Source organism: Solea senegalensis, linkage group LG5, assembly GCF_019176455.1.
Source record: "Solea senegalensis isolate Sse05_10M linkage group LG5, IFAPA_SoseM_1, whole genome shotgun sequence".
Taxonomy (NCBI): domain Eukaryota; kingdom Metazoa; phylum Chordata; class Actinopteri; order Pleuronectiformes; family Soleidae; genus Solea; species Solea senegalensis.
Window position 1 is genome coordinate 15,071,509 of NC_058025.1, and position 24,533 is coordinate 15,096,041.

General features: G+C 39.9%; 1 protein-coding gene across 1 annotated transcript in view; it reads left to right on the forward strand.

Annotated features, from left to right (window-relative positions):
• The window catches only part of dapk1 (death-associated protein kinase 1), a 62,610-nt gene extending 39,776 nt beyond the window's left edge, over nt 1–22,834 (forward strand). Inside the window, exons 12-26 of the mRNA XM_044027178.1 lie at nt 1,409–1,528; nt 2,129–2,227; nt 2,978–3,076; nt 4,175–4,273; nt 4,395–4,592; nt 5,153–5,350; nt 6,673–6,771; nt 9,876–9,953; nt 12,263–12,476; nt 14,688–14,873; nt 14,989–15,186; nt 15,493–15,631; nt 15,888–16,008; nt 17,181–17,369; nt 18,455–22,834. Coding sequence (XP_043883113.1) covers nt 1,409–1,528; nt 2,129–2,227; nt 2,978–3,076; nt 4,175–4,273; nt 4,395–4,592; nt 5,153–5,350; nt 6,673–6,771; nt 9,876–9,953; nt 12,263–12,476; nt 14,688–14,873; nt 14,989–15,186; nt 15,493–15,631; nt 15,888–16,008; nt 17,181–17,369; nt 18,455–19,747 — 3,330 coding nt within the window. The 3' untranslated portion in view covers nt 19,748–22,834. The remainder of the gene's footprint in view (nt 1–1,408; nt 1,529–2,128; nt 2,228–2,977; nt 3,077–4,174; nt 4,274–4,394; nt 4,593–5,152; nt 5,351–6,672; nt 6,772–9,875; nt 9,954–12,262; nt 12,477–14,687; nt 14,874–14,988; nt 15,187–15,492; nt 15,632–15,887; nt 16,009–17,180; nt 17,370–18,454) is intronic.
• Nucleotides 22,835–24,533: the final 1,699 nt, after the last annotated feature.

Consider the following 24,533-nt stretch of genomic DNA (forward strand, 5'->3'; position numbering starts at 1 on the left):
GGCCAAGGCCGGACCTCCTTCCTTAATGGATTACATAGCAACCTCATTGTGCCACAGGTGAGCTGGAAGGTATAAATTGACATGTCAAAGCTGCTGTGCCCCCTGTAGTACACAGACAGAACTGCAGCTGAGGTTTTATGTTTACACGTTCTAGCTTCACTATAAATTATTGTTTTAATGGCTAAGCGGTTTCATGGTTAAGTGCTTTTCTCAAAGATTTTTCTCAGTGGGTTTTAGTGCAGTTTCTCTCTTTATACATTTTCAACGAAGAAAAGTGTCTGCTCTTCTCTGTTTACCTCTTAGACTACAACAGGAGTGTAGGAGCAGGTGCATTGACTCACAAGTGAACCGATAAACTGCTGATAAAGCACACTGAGAGTTTTTATATAGTTACACTATTTGAGAAGGAGTTTTCACTTTTTGCTCCCTAATTCTTTACTGCACATGTAACATATAATGTGTGAATAGGAGAATATCTGTGTTTGCTTTTGTTTTATTTCTATTACTTCTGTTTCCAATGAAGTACACATTCTAGTTCTGATCCATCTCATGACTGCATGATCCCCTCATAAAGCACATTATAACCTCTTCTTCTGTAATTTGTATATCTAGCTATCTATCTTCTTAATAAGCTTCTGGCATGAAACCATGTTCAGCAGTGGAGAAAACTCACTTACAGCCTCTTTAATAATAAATAAATCAGTGTCATACTTGCTGACAAATATTCCTCCTGTTCATCATTATGTCTAATCATTGTAGCACAAAGTCATCATGTCAGTCAGTCAGCGAAACTTTTCACTTCCCTTCTTAAGTTTCTATGTTGACTCTCACCAGCTGTCGTCTCTGAAAGTCACACACATCCCTCCCATCCTGTGTCATGAATTGGCATTTTCGAAAGATAATCCCAAACCACCATGGTGACAGTGAGTCTCCTGCAGTCATGAGTTTGGAGCTCATTTATATTTGTGTTGTGTTTTCAGCTCTCTGCACTGCTTTAGTCATGGCTCCCCCAGCAGGGAGGTTATGTCAAGGAATGTAGCAGGAAAACACGCTTGGCTGAACAAATGCCACATCAGCCTTGCCTCCTATCCCTGCCTTTCTCCTTCTCATCTCTTTGTGCAGCAGAGCGCCACCGTCAATTTCTGTCTGGTTTGAGGTTATTAGGTCACCACCAGCAAAGAAAAAACGGTGTATTGATACTACATGTTGAAAGTAGATTGTAGATTAAAATGGAAGTTCAGCTATTTTTTCTGTTTGTTTCTATGTTTTTTTTGGTGCCTGAAGAAGAGATTTCTATCACATGGTGGCATGTGATAGAAATGGAAAAAAAGAATTTGGATTATTAACACTCACAGGACTAGATCATCCTATGAGCAGCGGAAGAGTAACTGTTGTTTCTCCCGTTTAGGATGAGGAAGACTCCTTTGTGATGAAAGCCATCATCCACGCCATTAATGATGACAATGTGCCTGGTCTGCAGCATCTGCTCAGCTCTTTGAACAGTTATGACGTCAACCAGCCCAACAAGGTGACTCACACAGATAGAGCTTCTCTAATATAAAACCGCACAGACCTTTTTCACAGCAGCCATTGCTTCATTGTTAGACACAACTGACACAGTTTCATTAAAGGCTTAACAGAACGGAACCTTCATTAATCTTATCGTGTGTAAAAAGGGCTACAGTAAAAAGTCTTAACCCTCTTTTTTTGCCTTCTCTGACTTTTTGTCAGAATTAACTGCTGAACGTATTAATTATGTGAAGGTGTGTGATGTGATCCAAGCTGGAACCACTTTAATTTTGCACTGCATCTAGTTAAGGCAGAGGCTAAAGGACTATTTTTCATTTTATCTATGTATCTAATGTGATAGAAGTGTGCTGTAAGTTTTTTATTACTAAATTGATCATGTATAATAATGGCATATAATTGATAATATCTGAATTTGTTGATTTATTTGTCATTAATTTCTTCCATACATTATATTAGTCAGATTCATCGAAGTTGGTGGATAACGGGATACGACATTACTTGTTTTTGTTGTGTGTGTTATCTATGATGTGGATTCAGATTGTAATGTGGATTCTAGAATTTTTAGACTTGTGCTCTGATGTGTGTGTGTGTGTTGCAGCATGGGACTCCACCGCTCCTGATTGCAGCTGGCGGTGGAAACATTCAGATCATTGAGGTTTTGATGAGGAAAGGTGCAGAGATCCAGGCTCATGACAAGGTAAAGACTTGGCTGTTTGCTGTAATCAGTGTGACTCTGACAACCAGCTGTTTACTTTAATAGACGGGCATTTAAATTGTTAGAGCTGCAGCGATGAAGGCTGACAGATGTGATTATGACAGAGACCATCAATACTAAAAATAGATACAGCCTTGAACTCATTGCACTCAGCTGTGCTGCACTTTTAGGGAATACCATATGATAAACTACAAACACTACCCTTAGTTTTACATTTGTCATTGTGTCATATTTAAGAGATACATTTCACTATATTACCAAGTTCTGAAGTGAATAAAGAACATATTTTGTGGTTTTCATGGGAAGGTATTGACTTTTATCAAAAAGGATTCTTCTAAAGAAATATATTCTGTGCTTGAATCAATTCTGCCTCTACTCTGTACCTCGTATTTTAGCATTATTTTAGCATAAACCATAACAAAGTTATCAGGATTACAAGCATGGAAGCTTTGTTTTGAAATTCCTGACACATTGTTACCAGTTTTCAAGGAGCATAATTTTTTTAACCATCACCACTGTCTGACTTTCAGTAACCATGACAAGCACAGCTTGAATATTTATATTTAAGTTGAGAAAATGTGCGGTACAGTTTGTTAAAGGCACATGTTCTTATATATCTATGTATATGTATATCTTCTGGCTGCAGACACAGTTCCTGTGAGCTTGATGTTACTGTATATCTTTAAGGCCAAGGGTAAATCCTGCAATTTTTCCTCTCTCCGTTTCCTTTAGAGCGGAGCCAATGCTATCTACTACGCAGCGAGACACGGCCATGTCGAGACCCTGAAATTCCTTCATGAAAAGAAATGTCCACTGGATGTTCAAGATAAGGTGGAACTGCTGTCCTCTCGCCGCCTGTCTCACAGTCACACATAAGCGCACACATACACAAACAGACATTCTTACAATGACTCAACATAGTGTTATCTATCAGCAATTGCTCATGTACGCCTACACTATTAAAGCTCTTGAGAGCCATTACTTAGATTCTCCAAAATGCCCCAAAACACACAAACACTCACAAATGCACATTCACAAATTGACACTCACAGACAGCACGCACCTGGGGAGAAAACCAGTTACTCTGGCACTTGATCAGCGTATTTGCTGTTGCTATAGAAACAGTTCTTGCTGAGAAAGATGGGTTGTGTGAACGTGTGGGTGTTTGCTTTTGATGCTGCCCTCCATCATAGAGCTTGCGTGGAGAGACCAAATCCCAAAAGCATTTTTGAAATCGCTTCAATCATTTTGCCTGATAGTGGTTCCTCCTCTGTCTGAGGCTGGGAGGACTCCTCCTCCTCCTCCTCCTTCTCCTCCAACACCAGAGCTAATATGCACTCGAGGCACTTACCTGATTATTATCTAGTTCCTGTCCAAAGATTATTTATGTTTCATTTTACTTTATTACACTATAAACCTAAATCACAAGCCGGGGTATAAATGTGTATCCAGTAATTGCCTTAAAGTTGTAAGTCTTTTCAACACCTTTTTACCAAGGTGAACCTTTTCTCTCTGCTGGGTTTTATATAATCTCCTCTGATTGAATTGTTTTGTCTCCAGTTTAAATCCCCAAGATATTATTTTTAGTGCTTGACTTTCCCATCAACAAGTGAACACCATGTCTTGGTTATTGGTTCACATAACCTTCTTCCCTTTTTACAAGCTCCTGCTCTGACTGGCAGCTAAACTATTAGAGCCGTTCAATCAATGTAGAAGTGTTTGGGAAGTTGCTGACTCAGAGTTAAAAGAGTTGACATAGCAGGAAGCATTTGATAGCTGTTATTTTTATACCTCTAAGTGCTAAAACGTTGTACTTCTTATATAGTGATTTATGTGCATAAAAGCCTTCTGTGGTTTATTTTAGTCAACAAAATGATGAGCAAGTTACATCAGCATATTCTTCTCTCCTGTGTTGCACTTTTCCCACAGTCTGGAGAGACGGCTCTTCATGTGGCAGCTCGCTATGGCAATGTGGATGTGGTGAACTACCTGTGCAGCATCAGAGCCAACCCAGACCTGGCAGACAGGGTAAGCACATGTGCACATGAACTTAAACAGCTGACAAATGATCTAGTGAACATTAAAGGTGTCCTTCTCCCACCAAAGGATGCATGTTTTATTCTGTCTTGGTCTACATTTCCATCTCCAGGAGCAGGAGACCCCGCTGCACTGTGCTGCCTGGCATGGATACTCCGCAGTAGCCCGGGCGCTCTGCCAGGCTGGCTGCCATGTGGATGTGAAGAACCGCGAGGGCGAGAGTCCGCTGCTGACGGCGTCTGCTCGAGGTTTTGTGGACATCGTGGAGTGTCTGGTGGCGCACGGTGCAGATCTGGAAGCGACTGACAAGGTCGTAAACAGCATACACATTTCTCACTTTTCTGACTTCTGTTTGACTGCAAACGTTTTAGCACAGCATGCAGTGTACAGTGACAATGCAGGCTTTATTGTTGATGCAGTATGAAACAGAAAATGACTTTGAATACCAGATCCTTCTGGGTATTCTCAGTGCTTCTGGGCCTGCCTCAGGGTTTCCTCCCATCTGGTTGTACTAAGTTCATCTTAAAAATAAAAAAAGATTTTAATTAGTCCTCAGGGGATAAACTAGTCACCAGCAAAAAAAAACAAATGAGAACAAACAAGTTTGAATAATAACAATGAACCACTGAAAGAAAATACATGTGATGTTAACAGTGATAGAAAGTTAAAAAAAAAAAAGACTCAAGCTTCATTTGAAGAAATCACTTCTCTTATTAAAAACAGAAAAAGTTATGCACAACCTTCTAATGACGTGATCTATCTCAATGGTTCATAGCCTGATAAATCACCTGTGTATTGGTGCTGAATCTGCTGTGTTCGACAGGAGGAGAGATTTACTGTGTGTCTGTGTGTCTGTGTGTTTGTGTCCAGGACGGCCACACTGCCCTCCACCTGGCCGTTCGAAGGTGTCAGGTTGAAGTGGTCCGTTGCCTTCTCAGACACCATTGCCACTTGGACCAGCAGGATCGCCATGGCAACACGCCACTGCACATCGCCTGTAAGGATGGAAACCTGCCCATTGTCATGGCAGTCTGTAACGCCAAGGCCAGCCTTGACCTCGCCAACAAGGTAACAACCACCATCACACCCATGTTCCTTTAGAGTAACAGCAAAAACTTCCACAACACTAGAATGGTACAAGATTTAGGTTGATTTAAGAGTCACCAGAAAGTTTTCTCTTTTTGCACCCTTTATAGTCTTGTAGATTTATTTGTAAACAGATATAATTTCCATCAAATCTACACCCAACAACCTTCAATGACTACCTAAAGACATTCTAGAAATGCATGTCAATTCATTCAAATGCTCCTGGTCACATAAATATTGATGCTCATCCTGCACGACCCAAACACAGCTGTTGTAGTTCAACTTGCAGCCATGCAGTTTTCTTTGACGTATAACATACTACATACATAGTAGCAAATGTATTACTGGGATTTAAAGGATTTTCTGTAAATACAAACATCTTAAAGATTTGAACTGTATGACTCAGTCAAAACTAGACTGGGCTCATACTGCAAGTGAGATATTTGGTAAAATATTTAATACTCAAAGTCCTGTAATAAAATCCAGGTCAAATTCATTTGCTCTGACCTCTAATTTCAGTTTTGATATATCATGTGAATTTTTTGCCAAGAAAAAGGATCTGATTTACGGTTTTATTTGAAAAACCCCACCTTTGTTTGCCCATTAGCAAGGCACGACTTCCCACACATATTTCTCCAGTCTTTTTATTTTATGCATTCTGTGGTACGTTTGCCTTTTGCATACCAAATATTTGTCCTAGCATAGATCAGGGGAATAAAATGTGCATCAGAAGCAGGGAGCACTTCCAGTGATGTTATTTATTCATTATTCGTTATTCAGTTTCTGCCTTTTATTGAAAACCTTATCACACACTTCTGAGTCTGAGTCTGGATTTATCTTCACTGTCAGCTGAAGACACTGGGGAGTCAAAAACATCTACTGTTTTTTGTTGGGGTTTTTTGTTTTTTTTACAGCAGATTGAAGATTGAATGTAATACAAGACATATTTATTTCACATTTAAAATGAAGGTTGTGGTGCAGATTGCATTGCATTTCCATCCACTGATGTAAAACACATATGCTGTTTTCCTTGGAAATGAATAACATGAAAGTACTTCCTATTTCTTTGAGGATATATATGTGTACATGGTAATACAAATGTGTATATCCTTGTATAGACATCCTATGAAGATTTGAAAACAACAACAATAGACTGAAAATATGTTCTCCTTCATCCAACCAGAATCTGTCCCCTCCTTTTTTTTTGATAATTTTAGCCAAAAAACCGTGACCACATACTTTGTTTTGTACTTTTTGCCATTTGTCACTTGTCATTGACCGAAACTCTTTCTCTTTTCACCTAGTATGGCAGAACTCCCCTCCACCTGGCCGCTAACAACGGGAGTCTTGAGGTGGTTCGGCATCTCTGCCTGGCCGGCGCCAACATTGACGCCGTCACAAACGTTAGTCCCCACACAGTTTTCTTCTTTTTCACTGTTTCCCCTCACAACTTACACACGCTGTATTATGTAATGTAGCTTACATCAGACGCTGCAGATAAATGTGAATGTGGTTATTTTTTCACTGCTGCATGGCCTCTTATCATTTTGATTAATTACACTGTCACTTACCTTGCTGTATGAGCCGGTGCTGCTCACAGTGGAGAAGCGTGTCCATGTATAGAACATTTATCACCATAAGATGTGCATGTCTTAGAGGGTGTTACCATGGTCCAGTGAATATACTAAAATAAGCTTTTTGTCTCGATTTGTTGATAAATTTGTTGGCTTATTTGCTGTAGAGAAATATCTTCACATGCATGCCTTATAAAAATGACAATGCTGCCATCAGCATCTTTATGCAAACTGGATTTAATTGCAGATGTGCTTATAAAACCTAATAAGCTTAAAGTGTTTCGTCCTATTCATTACTGAAATTGACTTGACCCTTTTAAACCCAGATACTTGCCTTTAATTTTCCTTTAAGGTGCACTCATTAGATCACTTCTCCTTGTATGATCTGTACATCATTCTAAAAAGTGTCGAGTCTTGAGTCATTTTAAAGCAAACAAACACATGTTCACATGTCTTAAAGGAAGACAGTTCATTACTTCAGTCAGACGCTGAACAGCAGGTGAGGACTTTTGTAAAAGGGCTCAGAATCCAAGAGAGTGCAGACTTGGTACGAGGAGTCAGAGACCAGATTGAGTTTTATCTCGGGATGCGAGTGTTTGACCTCATAGATTGGCTGCATACAATAATCTTTAAATGCTGCACACAAAGTTGTTTTGTAGCTGCACGCTGCTCTAACCCCTGATGCAACTGAGAATTTAAAAACTTCAGCACTGCCAGCAGATATTTCTCTAGGCTTCGTTCTGTGATGTCCATGTACTTAAACTTAATAACCTTCTATGTTAAGAATAGTGGAGGAAAAAATGTTTTAGTCTTGTGAGTGGAAGCCTGTGGAGCAGGAAACAATAAACATTAGCAAATTGTGGTTATAAAATCAAAAATCCACCTTCAACCACTTCAAGAAACACATGCTGAAGCTTTTGGAATGACCCTCCCATTCCACTGACATTTAACCATCTCTGAAATTCGTCATTGGAAAAGATTTTAATAAAGCTGCATGTGCAACACACCCTAAAAACATCTTAGATACCATGTAATAACATGTCATTTTGATTTATCGGAACATTTCCCCTTAGAAAATGTTTGGTTTCAGTCCAGGCAGTGATCTGTTCATTATTCATTTACTTTTTAGTAAGTGCGTAAATACTGTATTCCTAAATCATGAGTAGGAGTCTTTCCTGGTTTCTATATGTGTTTGTAAGTGGTTATATTTGACAGATGTGTTATTTACCACCTTGTACTTAACAGTTGAAATAGATTCTTCCCTGGTGTTTTGATTTTGTTCATTCCATATGTGTCATAATGCTCCCTGGATTGTTCATTATCTCTGTGTTCAGTGAAGTTAAAGGTGCCATCAATATTGTCTTTTCTTTTTTTAAATCTAAAGCATTTCACTGAACAACAACTCCAGTTGTTGCATATTTGGAAAAGGCACTTTCCAATTGTTCTTCCCTTAGTGTCACAATGTACAGAGTTCATAAAATATTCTCCAGGATTATGTGTAAAACACTTTGAGCCAAAATAGCTATGGTTATGGTTATTGCATCTTGGCTTGTTTCTGAGATGTTTGACTGAATCTGGTCGATCTGGTATTTTATATATGAATTTCATCTGCTGTAATTTGAGCTTTATTTAGAAATGTGTTGAGGTTTCTCTCTCTCTCTCCCTGTTTTCTCTGGCTGTTAATATTGTATGACAGCGTATGTGTTGCTGTATGCATGTTTAATCTGAAAACTGTGTACTGGGATGTTTAATTCATTGTCCAGTGCCCTGCAATTGGTGTTTGTGCAGCAGTTGGATGAGAATAAAGAAACCTCACAGTTACATTTCTATAATTTGTTCTATAATTTGTGTGCACATTTTAAATAACACAGACTTCCAAAAGCATTTTCTCGAAAAATCTCAAGATCATCTTGTGTTTATGTCCCGTTGAGTGTCAAACAGAACACCAGCCGGTCCTGTGTTGCTGCCAACCATCAGTAGTAATAATTGTGACACTTTGCAGTTGCATGGGTTGGCATATTAATCAACACTAAGTGGTCATTTTTTTGGTTCAAGCTGCACTGCATTTGCATATACGTTTCACTGATCCAAACAACTTAAAGGTCAATTTCCACTCTTACGGTGTTATGTGACCTTATCAGATAGAGGTTTTACAGAAGGATAAGTGCAAATCAGAGCGAGAAAATGACAGGAAAGAGAGTTGTTTGAATAAAACAATCAGTTGTTCGTCATCATCACAAACTGAGCTCAGTATCCCTCTGCTTCACTGCTCTGTAGAGATGGGAAGTGATGTGTGGGTGTTTCAGGCTGTCGATGCTGTGTTTTTTTCCCCTGTGGAGCAGCAGCCAGAGCCGGACAGTGACAGATGGCTGAGTTAGTGAGAGAGACATAAAAGTTGTCGGGACTTTGGTGCTTCTGTGTCAGCGTGTTGAAGAGAAAGTAACAAATAAGTCCACTTTGATGAAGAGAAAAATTGTGAGACTCGGTAGCTTCAGCTTTGAAACTCCAGTCTTTTAATATAATCTTATGCATCTTATACACGGTGTTCAAGGCTGATGGTTAAGTATTTTAACATGAATGTTTTTAATGCTGTCTCTTAAATATGATGTGAATTGAACCCAATAAATAAACAACTTCTTTTTTTTTACATTTTTAACTTCCTAGTTGTTATATTATGTCATTTTAAATGTATGTAACATTTTAGAATTTGTTTTAAATTGTGATTTTTAAGTGTCTTATTCACCTTTATGTATATGTATATTTCTAAGTGTGTGGTTTCACTAGTAGTCACTAGTTTGTTATTGACTGCACAAAATCTGAGGCAATGGAAGTTAATATGTAGTGACCTAAAAGCCTGTGAGATGATGTGTTTGCTGAAGATTTATGATACATATACACATTTATCCCTCTTTTTCTTGTTTTTCCTCCTGTAGGATGGAAAGACATCAGAGGATCTGGCTTCTACTGATCATCATGAACACATAGTTTCATTGTTGGGAAGGCTTAAAAAGGTAAAAACTAACACACAACTAAAACCTGCATTTAGTTTAATTTTGTATATTTCTAGAAGTTAACTATTTAAATGTAAAACTTACAAAGAAAAGACTTAAACTTTGTATTATGCAAAACCAGGTTTCACAAACACTCATCGCACATGGTTTATTTCAGTGCAGTGAGCCGTGGAGAGAGACAGGGATGTGTGAGATTATCGCACGCTGCCATTTTTAGACTTTGTGGCAGCACTGTTATCATACGAACAACAGTGATAATGCTCCTGTATCTAAGTTGTTCTTTTTTGAAGGGAAGGTATCTTTTTTGTTTTTGAGCTGCAGTTGATCTTCAGGCTCTTTGATTCATCACATTCAGTTTCAACCAAGTACCAAGTCTGTGCTTTAATTATACTCCATTCTCACTGGTTAAAAACCTGTTTAAGCCCAGGTTCAAACCGGTTTTTGACTAGTGGAAATGTGTTTGATTGGCATTCACACCTGCATGAAATGATTCTGGAATGCACATGGTTTGTATTGGCTTCGGCTTTAATCCACATTAGTTGGAGCACAAGTAAATGTAGCCCATTTTACTGCTATTTGCTTGCTTCATTTTTGACAGCAATACAAATTCTGGCACAACGCTAAGGCACATATTCATCTTATGGTTGTTAGCACGGCCATTATCCATGAATGTTTTTAAAGAACCTTACTTTTTACACTTTGGGACAGAGCTCAGTATTTTTATTTCGTCTTACTTCATTTTATCATTCATTCGCAGTTGAGTTTGAAGGGGGCTTAGATGAGGTCTCACTTGTAAAAGATATTTTAATCTCCTACCAAAGGTTAAAACCTCCTCCACCTCTTCAAAATGTGTTTTGATCATTGCAATCAAATGAATCTGAGCACACAAAGCTGTTTTCATCACCTGTAAATGTCAGTGTGCCATTTCCAGCACCGTGTTTGACAGATGAGGTGTCACAGACCCTGAACAACCAGAAGAACCAGAATCAACTGACCAAATAGTAAATCCAGAATGACGTCAAGAACATTCTGGATAGAGTGAACTTGTGTCTCGCTTGAAGGCCGTTTAATGCGCCTGGTCACACATACTGCTGTCATCAACCTTGACTTTTTTTAACCTAAAGTTAAATGTTAGCAACATTTTTTCTCATCAGTTTTTCCAGAAAACCCGCTGAGATTCTGTGCAGAGCGTGAAAACACCAAAGCAGCAACTGTGAAAACACTCATCCTCTGCATATGCTGAGCTAATTTAAGACACTTTTCACACACTGGTGCCAGATTTGAAGGAAAGACTGACTTCCCAAGGAACCCAGGCAAAACTTGGTGCTTGAAAGAGAGCACATTTGTTAATAAAGAACTAACAAAAGGAAAAGCGTTGATGTGCATCCCATCGATTGAAATCAAAAACTTTATTTACTGAATGTGTCAACATAACCCAGGTGGGAACACAAGTGTTTTTACATCCCACACATCCACTCACAGCATTTGACATCACTTCTGATGTATGACTCATCTATTGGATGATTTTAAAAACTCTTTGTTCCATGTTAACTGATGTTATCTGTTGAACTGACAGAATTAGAGCGGTGTTTAGACTCAGAGGAGTTTTTCTCGCTGTACGGTATTTTTGTTTCATTGTAAAACAATTAGATTAGTAGAAGGACCCATTCAAATAATTTGTGTCAAAACATAACATTTTAATTTACATTTAAAACAAAACATCATATCAGCCAACATGTATCAATCAGTTATTCTCATACATGATAGTGAATCTTAACTGCTGGGCCATATAACATTTAATCTAAAACTAAAGTATGATTCAGCAAAAACAAAGAAAACACTAATACTAGTAATATTTATATAACTTTATAGTCTTTTAGCTGTGTCTGTGTGCAAGCATCGGTGGTGTCTTCACTCACGAGGATGAATCATAAACTTTTTGATCCTCTCACTTGTCCTCGAGTGCCGCTTCACATTATAGGATTTTAACTGGTGGTCATCACCTGACTTTTCATCAAGTGCCATCATTTTCAGCATCGCCAGTCATTACTGATGCTGGAATAGTGATCTTTTCCTTGAAGAGATGAGTATGTGTATTTGCAAAAGTCTAGTTCTCCCACAAATCACTTGGTTTACATTTATGCTGAAAGACCATTATGAAATTGTTGATTATGACAACAAAATGACAATGTTTACCCTAGTTTTTAGATGAAAGCAACTCAATCTAATTATAGCCTGACAACTCTACTACCATCGCAAATTCAAGAATTACAAATTCAAGTCTTCCTGTGTGATTATTATTGTCTCAGGACAACCACAAACTGAGCTACATCCAGCAGCTGCGGCCCACTCAGACTGTTCAGCCGAGGATCAAGCTCAAGCTGTTTGGACACTCTGGAGCTGGAAAGAGCACACTGCTGGAGTCTCTGAAATGTGGCATCCTGCGCAGCTTCTTCAGGAGGCGGAGAACTCGCATGACCAACACCCGTCACCCCAACTCCCCCGTCAACTCCAAACCTGCAGGTCAGTTACTCAAGAATTTAAGGAAACTGTGATCATTCAACACAAGATTAATCCTGAAGTTTACCTGCCAGGATCAGTATGACTTATTCTCTTAAAACAGGCCAGAATGATGATTTTTCTCTGACGTTACTACACAGCAAGTTAATTGGATTCAGTTTCCCCGTCATTTGTTATTCATCATGTTTATGCCACAGTTTCATAAAAGTAATAATTCCAGTTTTCTGCAATGCTGTTTCACGTGATGATCCTCAAATTATGGTTGAAACTTCAGTTATACCAGAGACAGTTTGTATGTTTTTGGATTCTCACTTTGAATTTGTGAAATTTAAACAACAATTGTAGATGGACCTAGTTGTATAATAGAATCATGTAAAAATGATCTGACTCTGGTAACTCTGGTAACTGTGAATATTGATATGTAACACACACTGGATCATTCCCAGGGTCCCAGATGTGAATGAGGAAAACACAGGACTCACACCCTTGTTGTTTCATTTTCTAGAAGTTGCAACATACTGAGACATATTTTAAAGATGCTATAATCACACTCACAAAAAAGCCTTTGCACAATAAAAAATTAGAAGCACAGATACAAACGCTACCCTGCGTTTAAGTAACTTACCAAAATCTCAACTCCAGTTAAGCTGAGTATTAACCTTGTTACTACAACAACCTTTTACATCATAAAGAAGAAACTTTTTACTACTACTACTTGTTCGGTGTAGTATGAGAAAACTCATTTGTGTTTAATCTTCCCCCACATTTACCCTCAATCGTCCCCCCTTCACACACACACACTTGTGTCGCTGCTGTGTCTCTATTTTGCAGTGTTCAGAGCCGTTACCTCCCAGACAGATTTGATGTTTGCTCAGATAATGTTCATTCATGTGAGCTGTATAGAGTTACTGATCCCATCGTCTATACTATCTGGAAACCTGTGGCCTGTGTCAGAGCAGAGAGCTGCGTACAAGTGGCTTTTTCTTTTTCTTTTTCTTTTTCTCCGTCTTTCATTTCCAGCCGACTTCAGTAACAATCTTTATTGGCTGAATTGTGTGTCATGAGTCCACAGTGACACGCAAAGACACACAACTGAGACTAACTCATTTGTCTTATTGGAGTGGATTTATGTGAGCTTGTTGAAAGTCAAATGTGCTGCATTGAAATGATGTTGTCTGAATGTTTGTAACTATGTGATGGTTTTAGGCAGTGTTATGTATTGTGCATTTCAGTTTGTGCTTTAGTTATATGAGAGTGGGGTTGCAAAGGGGTGGAAAACTCCCAGAAACTTTCCAGAGACTTTTCATAGGATTGGAAATTTTGGAAATATTCAAAATTGAATATTTTCCATGGGAATTAATTGGAATTTTTGCAACCCTATTTGAGAGGGACTGATCTCTTTCTGGTTTACTTTGTTGTTTGTCACACGGTGCATTCACACCAAGGCCAAACACTTGAAACTCGAGCATGTGTTTGTTTTTATTTCTGTTTGTTTGCTTCACTCTCTGGATGACTGATTCAAGCTCCAAGAAAGCAAACACAATCCAGAAAGTCACATAGCGAGTGTTTCTGTGTGTCCAGTAACTACCTAAATCTTGAACTATTTGCTTTGACAAAAAATAAACACAAGGCGTGGTCCTGCAGAATGTTAAGAAACTCGAGATAGTTATTTGCTGTAGAACAGCGCCCCCGTGTGTTATCAAGTGTGTAAACATTGGATGACATTACTACACATAGACTTTTATTTGACCAGTTGAGAATTTTCAGCACAGTTTTCTAAAGAGTTCATCATGGGTTTTTTTATTATTATTTGCTGTATCTTGCTCATTTGTATAGCAAATAATTTACTAATATGCTTTAAGAGGCTTGGAATAATGACATGATATAAGACCCTCACTTTGGATCACCGTGTCTTTCTGGAAAAGCTCTTGTAAGAGCATCAATCCTTCATACCACAGATGTTTTAATCAATATAGAATAGTTAAGAAGTTTCTTTATATTGTTCCAAAACAATTAATTCATCTGAAATGATAGTTGTAACTTAAAAGCAACACATTTATTCATGCTTTTGAAGAACCTTTATTATATTTTTATTTGATTTTTTTTGCTTCTGATGCAACTTTTCTTTTCTCAAAAGGTCTTTATAAATTGAACATTTTGTCATGTTCCCTGAAGGTGACCCTCCTGTTTATTCTCTGTTTCTCTGTGCTTTAGTATCAGTGAGCATTTCCAACCTGTACCCTGGCTGTGAGAATGTTAGTGTGCGGAGTCGCAGCATGATGTTTGAGCCCAGCCTCACCAAAGGCGTCCTCGAAGTCTTCTCCCCCGTCAACAACTCTGTGTCAACAGCTGATGAGCAGGCCACAAGGGCCATCGACATCCAGCACACCAACATCCACGGTAAGAACCAGAGAAGCCTCTGTTTAACCAAAAGCAAAACCAAACACAGGAAATATTTCCCTAAATGTGTGAATATGCATTCAAACTCCACATGTTTGTTTGCTTCCCTCTGTAGGTGTGGGGGACTTCAGTGTGTGGGAGTTTTCGGGGAACCCGGTCTATTATTGCACCTACGACTACTTTGCAGCCAACGATGTCACAGCAATCCACCTGGTCCTGTTCAGCCTGGAGGAGTCCTACGAGACCCAGCTGAGCCACATCACTTACTGGCTGAACCTTCTGAAAGCTCTCACCCTGCCACAGGACAACATTGGTGAGGACAGTCCGACTGAATGAACAGTGTATCTGCCTAAAAAGCCTAGAATTGTCTCAGATATTTGAATCTATTAGTCTGATTGTCGCAGGTAAAAAGTGATTGTATTATAAAGATCCTCCAAATAACTGAACGGGCGACTGTTATAATACATTTGGAACCTTAATACCAGGACATTTTCCAGAAATTTTTAGTCATTGAATTTTGCCAAACAACATCTAGGATGTTGAAAAATGTTTAGGAACAAACTTGTTTGTTTGTAGTGATTAAACCTGACTTTGCGTGTCTTCTTGCGTGTTTTTCCAGTTTTTGGAGGTCGGATACAGCAGCCACTTATGGTTGTCCTGGTCGCGACGCATGCTGACCTTGCTGATGTTCCCAGAGCTTTCTCTGGAGACTTCAGCTACGACAAGGAGCGAGCACTTCTTAAGGAAGTCAGGAACAGGTCGGTAATGAAGCCACAGTTATTTTTGTCAAATAGTTCATACAAACTACAGTAACCATAAGCCTCAGTGACTGCTCCAACCAACCAAACACTGGAGCCTTTTTCAGGCCACAGTCATTATGTTGTTATTATTATGGGTTGTGGCACTTGACTGGTCTACACCAGCTTCAGGGTCTCTGTTATTTCAGTATATTCCCATATTTTACTATGTTAACTGGTTGTTTTTGTTCTCTTTGTGTGTTTGCTATATTTTCAGATTTGGCAATGACCTGCAGATCAGTGACAAATTGTTTGTAATGGACGCCGGCGCATCAAACTCTAAAGACCTAAAGCTGCTGAGGAGTCACTTGCAGGAGCTTCGCACCAACATCATCTCAGTGAGCTCCTGTTCTTACTCTGTTTGTCTGTCCTGTGAATTTTAAACCTTGACTTAAACTCAATCACCCTGAATAAACATGTGCACAGTTGTTAAATAACCAAGTTAATCAAGTCAGTCTAAAGGTCCTGAAAAATCTTCTCTTCATGTTATCCGCTTTCTTTTTACAGGCCATAGACTTAAAGCTACAGTAGGCAGACTTGCCAGAAAAATAGTTGATTGTGGAGCATTTCTATGTCTTGAGCTCAACCCGTCAGATGAGCAAAGACATGCACACTAGTTTCATACTCAACAGATGGCCTGAGGGAACCGTTCTGTCTCTGAAAACAAGTGTTTCATTGTGTTTATTGTCCATTCCTCCTTTTTACACTTATTTTAAGGTGTCTTTGCAGCATATCAGATTGCACTCTCTCTCTCTCTCTCTCTCTCTCTCTCTCTCTCTCTCTCTCTCTCTCTCTCTCTCTCTCTCTCTCTCTCTCTCTCTCTCTGAACTGTCCTGCCACTGGCCAAACCTTTCATTATAGGACTGATTTCCTTATGTCTTGTAAACAGAGTCCAGGGAAGGGGCTGAAGTCTGAAAGGAAGTTATTGATCAATTATACCACAAAATCCTGCCTATTAAAACCTTAAGGATGCCAATGAAAACAATATGTAATGTTTTTGAGTTATAAATATGTAGTATTTTAATGGGTAGTGCAATTCATTGTTAATGCAAATACAGACTAGTTCAACATATGAATGTAGAATTGTCCAAACTGAATGTAGAATATTGTTTATCTTCCTCATTTGTTCTCATCTGTTAGAATCCATTATTTATACATGCTTATGTATATATATATATATTCCTATATATATGTGTATATATATATATTTATATATATATACATACACATATACATGTATATATGTATATATATATAATCATTTATATACGTATATACATGATTCACTTAACATAAAGCGAATCACTTCCTACTATAATGTTGCTATATATAAACAGCATCATACAGAGAGAGTCATGTGGAGCTAATGGGCTGATTCAGCATTATGTGAACTATTTTGGAAATTGTTTGAATCTAACAGCCATCAGTTTATATTTAAACGTTGCGCCCTACAGTTTTAAAGCTGAACTAAAGAGATGATGACATGCAGTGAATCCAATTGTCATTGCAGAGTTGTGGTCCCATGACATTGTTGTCAGAGCGTTTGCTGACCACATTGCCGACGTGGAGGAAGATGAGCGGACCTAACCAGCTGACGTCATGGCAGCAGTTTGTCAGTGACGTCCAGGAGCATATCAACCCTCTGGTCAACCAGGAGCACCTCCGCACACTGGCCCTGCAACTTCACAGCATGGGAGAGGTGTGTTTGTTGGATTTTACCAGTTTCAAATCAGACTGCTGCTCGTAAATAAAATAATAATTAGATGCTTTTGGAGGAGGAAAAAATTATACACTGAATTAAAAACGGTTAAATGTATTTATCATGGAAGATTCTGCAACGAAACAGAAATAACAACAAAGTCATTTTCTGACATGAACTGCGGGTAATGACTGGAGACTTGGCTTTGTACGTTTTTCTGATTTTGTTGTTCACATACGTCAGAATGTAGCGTGACAATATGTGGGTGAGAGGCGTTCACAACAGCACAGTAGGAGAATCTCCAGATGATGTAGGTGAGGGGGTGGTGCCTGGCTTGACACCAGCCCTTTCACCCACTGTGGATTATCCAGTGTTTCTCCTGCTGCGGGACCTGGCAGGAAAATCTTTGGATAATGTCTGAAGCGATTTCTGCAGAAATTTGTACAGTCCCTCTAGACCAGTGGTCACCAACGTGGTGCCCACGGGCTCATTTCACTTCACCTCACTTGTATGTATCCATATGATCACTGAGTAAAATGTCCTTGATATTGTTTATAAAAACTGTGATAATCATTAGGAGTAAGCACTGGAATTAATGTGTATGCAATTGAATGCATAATATTTATCATTTAAATGGTAAACTGCATAAAATGTTAATATGGTAGCCCTCCATATTATTCTCTAACCTTCAGGTAGCTCTCGGTCTCAAAAAGGTTGGTGACCCCTGCTCTAGACAGTCTCCAGAGAATGTGTGACGATCAGTGAGGACAAGTTTAGGTGTGCTGCTGTTGCTGATCTGTCGTATATGCTTCAGGAAAAGCATTCTTAAGAATGTAATATTCTTTATTATCAAAGAAGAGAGGTCAAATCAAAGGGTGATGCCCGAGTGGCTCCTCAAAGCCATCTATTATTTCTCCAGATCGCCACCAGGGTGTGCTATGTTGTCATGAATGGATCAAAATCAAGCTGAATGAGCTCAGAAAAACCTTCACGTATCCAAATCTATTTCTCTCTGATTTCTCTGTCTTTTCTTATATTCTTTGGCTTTAATTTGCTGTCATTATTCCTCTTCCTTCCTTCCACAGATCAACATCATGCAGAGTGAGACAGTACAGGATGTTGTTCTTCTGGAGCCTCGCTGGCTGTGCAGCAATGTTCTTGGCAAGCTACTCTCTGTGGAGATGCCAAAGGCCATCCACCACTACAGGGGGCGCTACAGGCTGGAGGAGGTGCAGGCTCTGGCCGCTGAAAGTGACGTGGACGAACTGCTGCAGATCTTGGACGCCATGGATGTCTGTGCCCGTGATCTCACCAACCCCTCCATGGTGGACGTTCCCGCCCTCATCAAGACAAACGGTCTTCATCATTCCTGGACTGAAGACGAGGAGGAGGAGTCGCTGATCTATGGGGGCGTGCGACTCGTCCCTGCTGAGCACCTTACCCCCTTCCCTTGTGGCCTGTTTCACAAACTGCAAGTGAACCTGTGTCGCTGGAGCCACCAGCAAAAACCAGAGGAGGAGGGTGCGGAGGATTTTGATGGAGATATCCATCTTTGGATGAATGGGGCCAAGGTGACACAGACAGGCGTGGAGGCCATTATTCTGCTGGTCAACCACGGCCAGGGGGTGGAGATTCAGGTGCGTGGACACGAATCAGAGCGGGCCAAGTGCTACACCCTGTTGGACACCATCTGCAGCATAACAGAGAACCTATTGGCCTCCACGCTCCCCGGACTGCTCACAGCCAAATACTACTTAAGTCCTCAGCAGCTGCGGGAACACCACGCCCCCATCATGGTCTACCAACCCAAAGATTTTTTACGGGCTCAAGTCCAGCGTGAAAATTCTCTCACCAACACCATGGGTGGTTTCCGGGAGAGCTTCAGCAGCATTCTGGCTTTCGGCTGTGCTGAAGTTTACCAGCAGGGGATTCTGGGTACCGACATCCATATATCAGATGTTCCTCTTTTGGCGCGCAGGAAGCTCTGCCGCATGCTGGACCCTCCTGACGCTCTGGGGAAAGACTGGTGCCTGCTGGCCATGAACCTCGGCCTCACTGATTTGGTGGCCAAACACAGTAACGGGACTGCAAATGGCACTCATGAGCTGGACTTGAATGCAGATTCCCAGCAGGCCACGCTGCAGCCCAGCCCAACGGCGGCGCTGCTACAGGAGTGGAGTGGACGGACGGAGAGCACGGTCGGCGTGCTGATGGCCAAACTGAGGGAGCTCGGCCGTCGGGACGCAGCCGACTTCTTGCTTAAAGCGTCTCCTGTTTTCAGGGTCAACATGGAGGCATTAGGAGCGACCAACGTCTACCCTCCCACCTGCAACGGAGGCACATCGTACAACTCCATCAGCTCCGTCATATCCCGCTGAACTAAACAGGGTTGACTTTCTGACGGTCAGTCTGATGTGACATTTCCCATATTCAGGACAAGACAAACAGACTCTGTGTGTGTGTGTGTGTGTGTGTGTGTGTGTGTGTGCGCGCGCTTGTGTGCGTGCGCGTGTGTGTGTGTGAGAATGATCAAGTGCAATCGTTACCAGAGAGTCCTGCTGCTCACTGTTTAATCACTCCATTACCTTGGCATATGAGCCAGATGTTGTTTGTGCCCTCCACACTTGTATAGAAGACCTTTCCTTCCACTATGAATGTTGTCAAAGAACTGAACGTCCTGAGCTCCAAAGAGGAATCCTGTGCTTTTACTGTGTTCTTAATCATGTTGTGCTGCTTTTAAAATATTCCTGTTACTCTTCTATATGCCCATGTCTCACTCCACTCACTGCTAACACTCAGAAACTTAAGAAACGCTCAATTTCATCATATCCAAATGAAAGAATGGATGTGGGTTATAATGGTAACAGGCTCACGTTTGGACCTTCTACATATCCGCCCTCCAGCAGAAACCGAGGACTTTGTTGCGTGTAGGAGGCAGTCGTCTGTTCTCGCTCCATCCGCCACAGTCCTTACTTGTGTTTTACTCATGTAACATGAGTGTTTATTAAATGACCGGCATATGTCAGCGTGTCTCTGTGGCCTTCTACCTCCCTGAAGAGCACAAATAGTCTTGTTACAATAGCAGTGGTTCTTTGTAAACACCTGAACAACTGTGCCTTGTTGACACTGATCGTAAAAAAGAATTTTAAGTAGAAATTTTTTTTTTCCAAGTTCTGAATTTTGACTTACTGACCAAAACCTCAAACATGCCTGAAATCAGACGCTTAAATGTCTGCTGTCTTTTGTTTAATGTAGTTGGATTATTCAGGCGGTAAAACATTTGATCTTCTCTTTTTTCATCAAAGAGAAGATCAGGAGTCGATGCTATGGAAGCTGAAGAGTCAAAGGGAAACGGTGTCATTTTAATCAGTAGATTTTTACAGCTGTCCCTCTTTAAGTATTATTGCCTCTTCAATCCATCTAACAGACAATATTCTTAATTTAGTGACACTTTGTTTTACAGGTTTGTTTCTAATCATTTCTTGAAGGTTTCCTGAAAGGATCACATTTTTGGTGCTAACGACCAGAACATATAGATGCAGAGCAGAGTCTAGTTTAGTTAGATTGGTGACTGTATTGACCTCATCTAAACTTAGTGATAGGAACTTTTTGTTGTGTTGGACGTAACGTGTGTACTCATCTGAAGTTGTTGTGACTACAGGTATAGGTTCTACACATATTTTACATTTCAGCATGTTTATATGACGCTGTGGTAATTGAACGCTGTCCACATTGTCCCTATGACTAGCACCAAATGATGTTGTTCTTTCACAATCATTTTACAGTGAAATATCAAGAAGGTATCAGTAAACTATAATACCCGCAAAATTAAAGTGTTTTCAAATTGAATGCAAAGGGAACTGTAGTTGTTTTTACAGAAACAAGCAGAGTTTATAGGACAGTGTCGTGAGGCATGGAGCTTTCAAGTGCATAAATCTATTTGCTGTCAGGGTTAACACATGTTTACTGAGCATTCATTTTAAAAAATCATGGCGGCAGACGGCGTGAGACTCAGCTCTGCACTCGTGTGCTGCCAAGTTAATATTATATTATAAAGAAATGTTTTTAAAAAAAAGGGTGAATTTTGTAATGAGGTTGATTTTCTACCGAGCTAAAAAGGTAAATGTATTATATATCGGGCCAACAGTTGTGACGCTGCACCTTTCTAATGCTTCCTCTCCAGGTTTTGTACACGCGTGACTAGTGCTTGGGGCAGCAAATAATCACAGCATCATCACAGAGTGAGTTGTTGCTCAGTGGCTTCGATGACATTTTGTCTGAACTCTCTCGCGTGGCTTCGCCTCTTCTTTCACTCCGTCTTCATATGACTCGAAGCTGTAACCTGGCTGGCTCAGCTGAATCAGTGGGGAAAGGAAGGTGTGAGGTTATAGTGTTGTTTGCTGACAAGGGCCAAAGGCTGCTGAAGACACAAATGTTTTGGAAAAGCATTTTCACTTTGTACGCTTGTATTGTAAAATGTTTGTAATCCAAAGTGGACCCAAAAGAATACTCTTCCCCCCCCCGAGTACGTTTATGTTGATGTTGGGAAAAGAGTGTTTCACACATGAAAAGTTCAACTTTTTTCACATTTTTCGGGATAAAAAGAAAAGAAGAAAAGACTAGCTCTGTGCTCTGTGCAGTATTTCCTGTGTGTCGCCTCCTCCTCCAGTCTCCAGTCTTCAGTGTTACCATCTGTTTGCAGAGATAAAAACCAGACTTTTTCAAACGCTGTTCTTCTGCTCTGTCACTGTTTTGTTGCCAACTGACACAGCAAAACTTTTAGCTGTGATGTAAATACCCGAGGCCACTTTCCTTGATATCACGTTTGTTTTCAGGTCACTTCAAACTTTTCTTTTGCCCTAACAAGTTTAAAACAAGGCAAAAATGAACATTTTCCATACAATATGCTAGTACATAACAACAATAATGAACCAACAGCAAAATGACAAAAATGAAATGTCAAACAGTTCTAATGAAGCTTTTGTTAAAGTTGTATAAATGTTGCCAATGTCGTGTGCCTAAAACACACTTATATTCATTCCTCTGTTGTTGCCTTTGACAGTATACAATGCTGAGATGTGATGTTTCAGAAAGGGAAGCGAGCATTAGTTTTCTGTTTCTTTTCTTTCTTTTTTTTAAATATTAAAGATGAGAATCACAATAATATTATCAACCTCATCTCCAGTTGTTCCATATGGTTGTGGCTATGAGTCCAAGCAAGGCGCGTGGATTCGAGGGTTCTGTCAAACGCGTACAGTACTTCTGTATTTGTTTCTGTCGTACGAGGAAACGTGACTCCGCATCATTTCTGAGTGAACTTTCCCTTCAGTGAATTTTATTGCATTGCACAAGTCTTTTTGTCACTATTTATGTTCCATTCTTTAAGCATGTCTTAGAATGCCATGTTCTTAGTACTTCTGACACTTTATAGTGTAATACATTTTATAATAAATTCTTTACCTCTATCACTGTCTGCTCTCCTGCTTGAAGCGATACTGTACTCTTAGACCAGGTCTGTGGTCAGTCAGGACTGCGGGGACAGACTTTTTGTCTTTTGATTATCTGGTGAACTTGTCCTCTGCGAAATTCCAGGCTGTGTTATTTACACTTCTCCGGGTTCATTGTGGAGTTTTGGCTGCAGGGCTGTACGCACACCCACACACACACACACACACACACACACACACTCACATGATGTGTTTGCTGCTGGCTGAGCAACTCAGGGTTTGTCTTAACTTGTCCCAAATGCTGACGCTGTTGACTGACATTCAGAATATTGTTTTGCTTGTTTTCCAGAGCAGGTAAAAGTCAATTATCACTGACACTGGCTTTAATGGCAACATGTAAGGTCCCTCTGTTTATTAATAATTAGTATTCACATGTAATAAATAGTCAACCAGTAGACCATATCTATTAATCAACAACTATAACGCAACAAGTGCACTATAACTTTTGTACCCCAGTAATATACACTGCCTCATATTATAAGATTGATTCCAGCACCTTCAAAAGGTTCTGTAACATTTATTAATGCAGATTATGTAGTGTTTCAAATAAATGACATTTAAACAGATGAACAGTGTGCAAACACAGAACAAGCTCTGCAAGTCTAATGTCTATTTTATGCCTGGTTAATAACGTGTCTTAAGTCTCTCTAAAGTCTCAAATTGCTACAAACAAGGAACAAAGGAAGCTGTCTGTCTGTCTGTCTGTCTGTCCTCACCTCACCTCACCTTACCTAACCTAACCAGTGTTTTTTGAGGGGGCCTATTGCAGATATCTTGAATAACATAAGAGAGAGACTTTTCCTTCTACTGGTGATTCCTGATTGTCACTTTGGTGCTTTTCTCACATCACTATTAACATTTGCGCAGCAGTTGGTGCATTTCTCAAAACAATTAGTGCAAACTGCAAAACCTAGTGGATAACCTGCAAACGTACGTCACTTGCTCAAAAATGAATAGTCCATTCCTCAAAAGCAAGTATTCATGTCAATGAAACTGTCAGTGTCATCAGAATGAGAAGTTTTGACACCATCGTTTATGAACAAGATAGTCAAATGGCTTTGTAAAGTTTTCATTATGACAGTTTATTCTCTCAGTGTTTGGTTTGTTGATTTCATTTGTCCGTTTGCCACACACCCGAGGTCCTACCCTCCTCCACATTCGTTTTCTTCTTTTGTGAATATTCCTTAAAATAAATGTTTGAGTTGTTTGCTCTTGTAACCCCGGCTTCCTCTCTTTTCCTTTGGTTTCCATGCATTGCCATCTCACCCCTTGGAATATGATTGTGGGTTATTATTATTATTATTATTAAGGTATGTAACATAAGATAACCAGTGTTATTTGGCTTCAGGGCCCCCTGAGCCCTTGGGTTCAACTCAAAGTTGTCATAGCTGTGGGCTGACGCTATCAACTGTTGTGCTATCTGAGTTAAAAACCTCCCGCATCAATAATGTTAACAAACGTTTGAACTGAGGCTATTATGTACGTCATGTGTGTTATTGACTGGTGGCGGAAGAACAGACCGACAGCTGTTGTGTCTGCACAGCATCCTGATCACAATCAATGGATTTGTATAAATGAGATTTTTTGTTGGTATTCATTCTAAAACTGTGGTTTTAAAAGTTTTGTCTTTACTCTTTTGTGTTCCGTTCCAAAAACG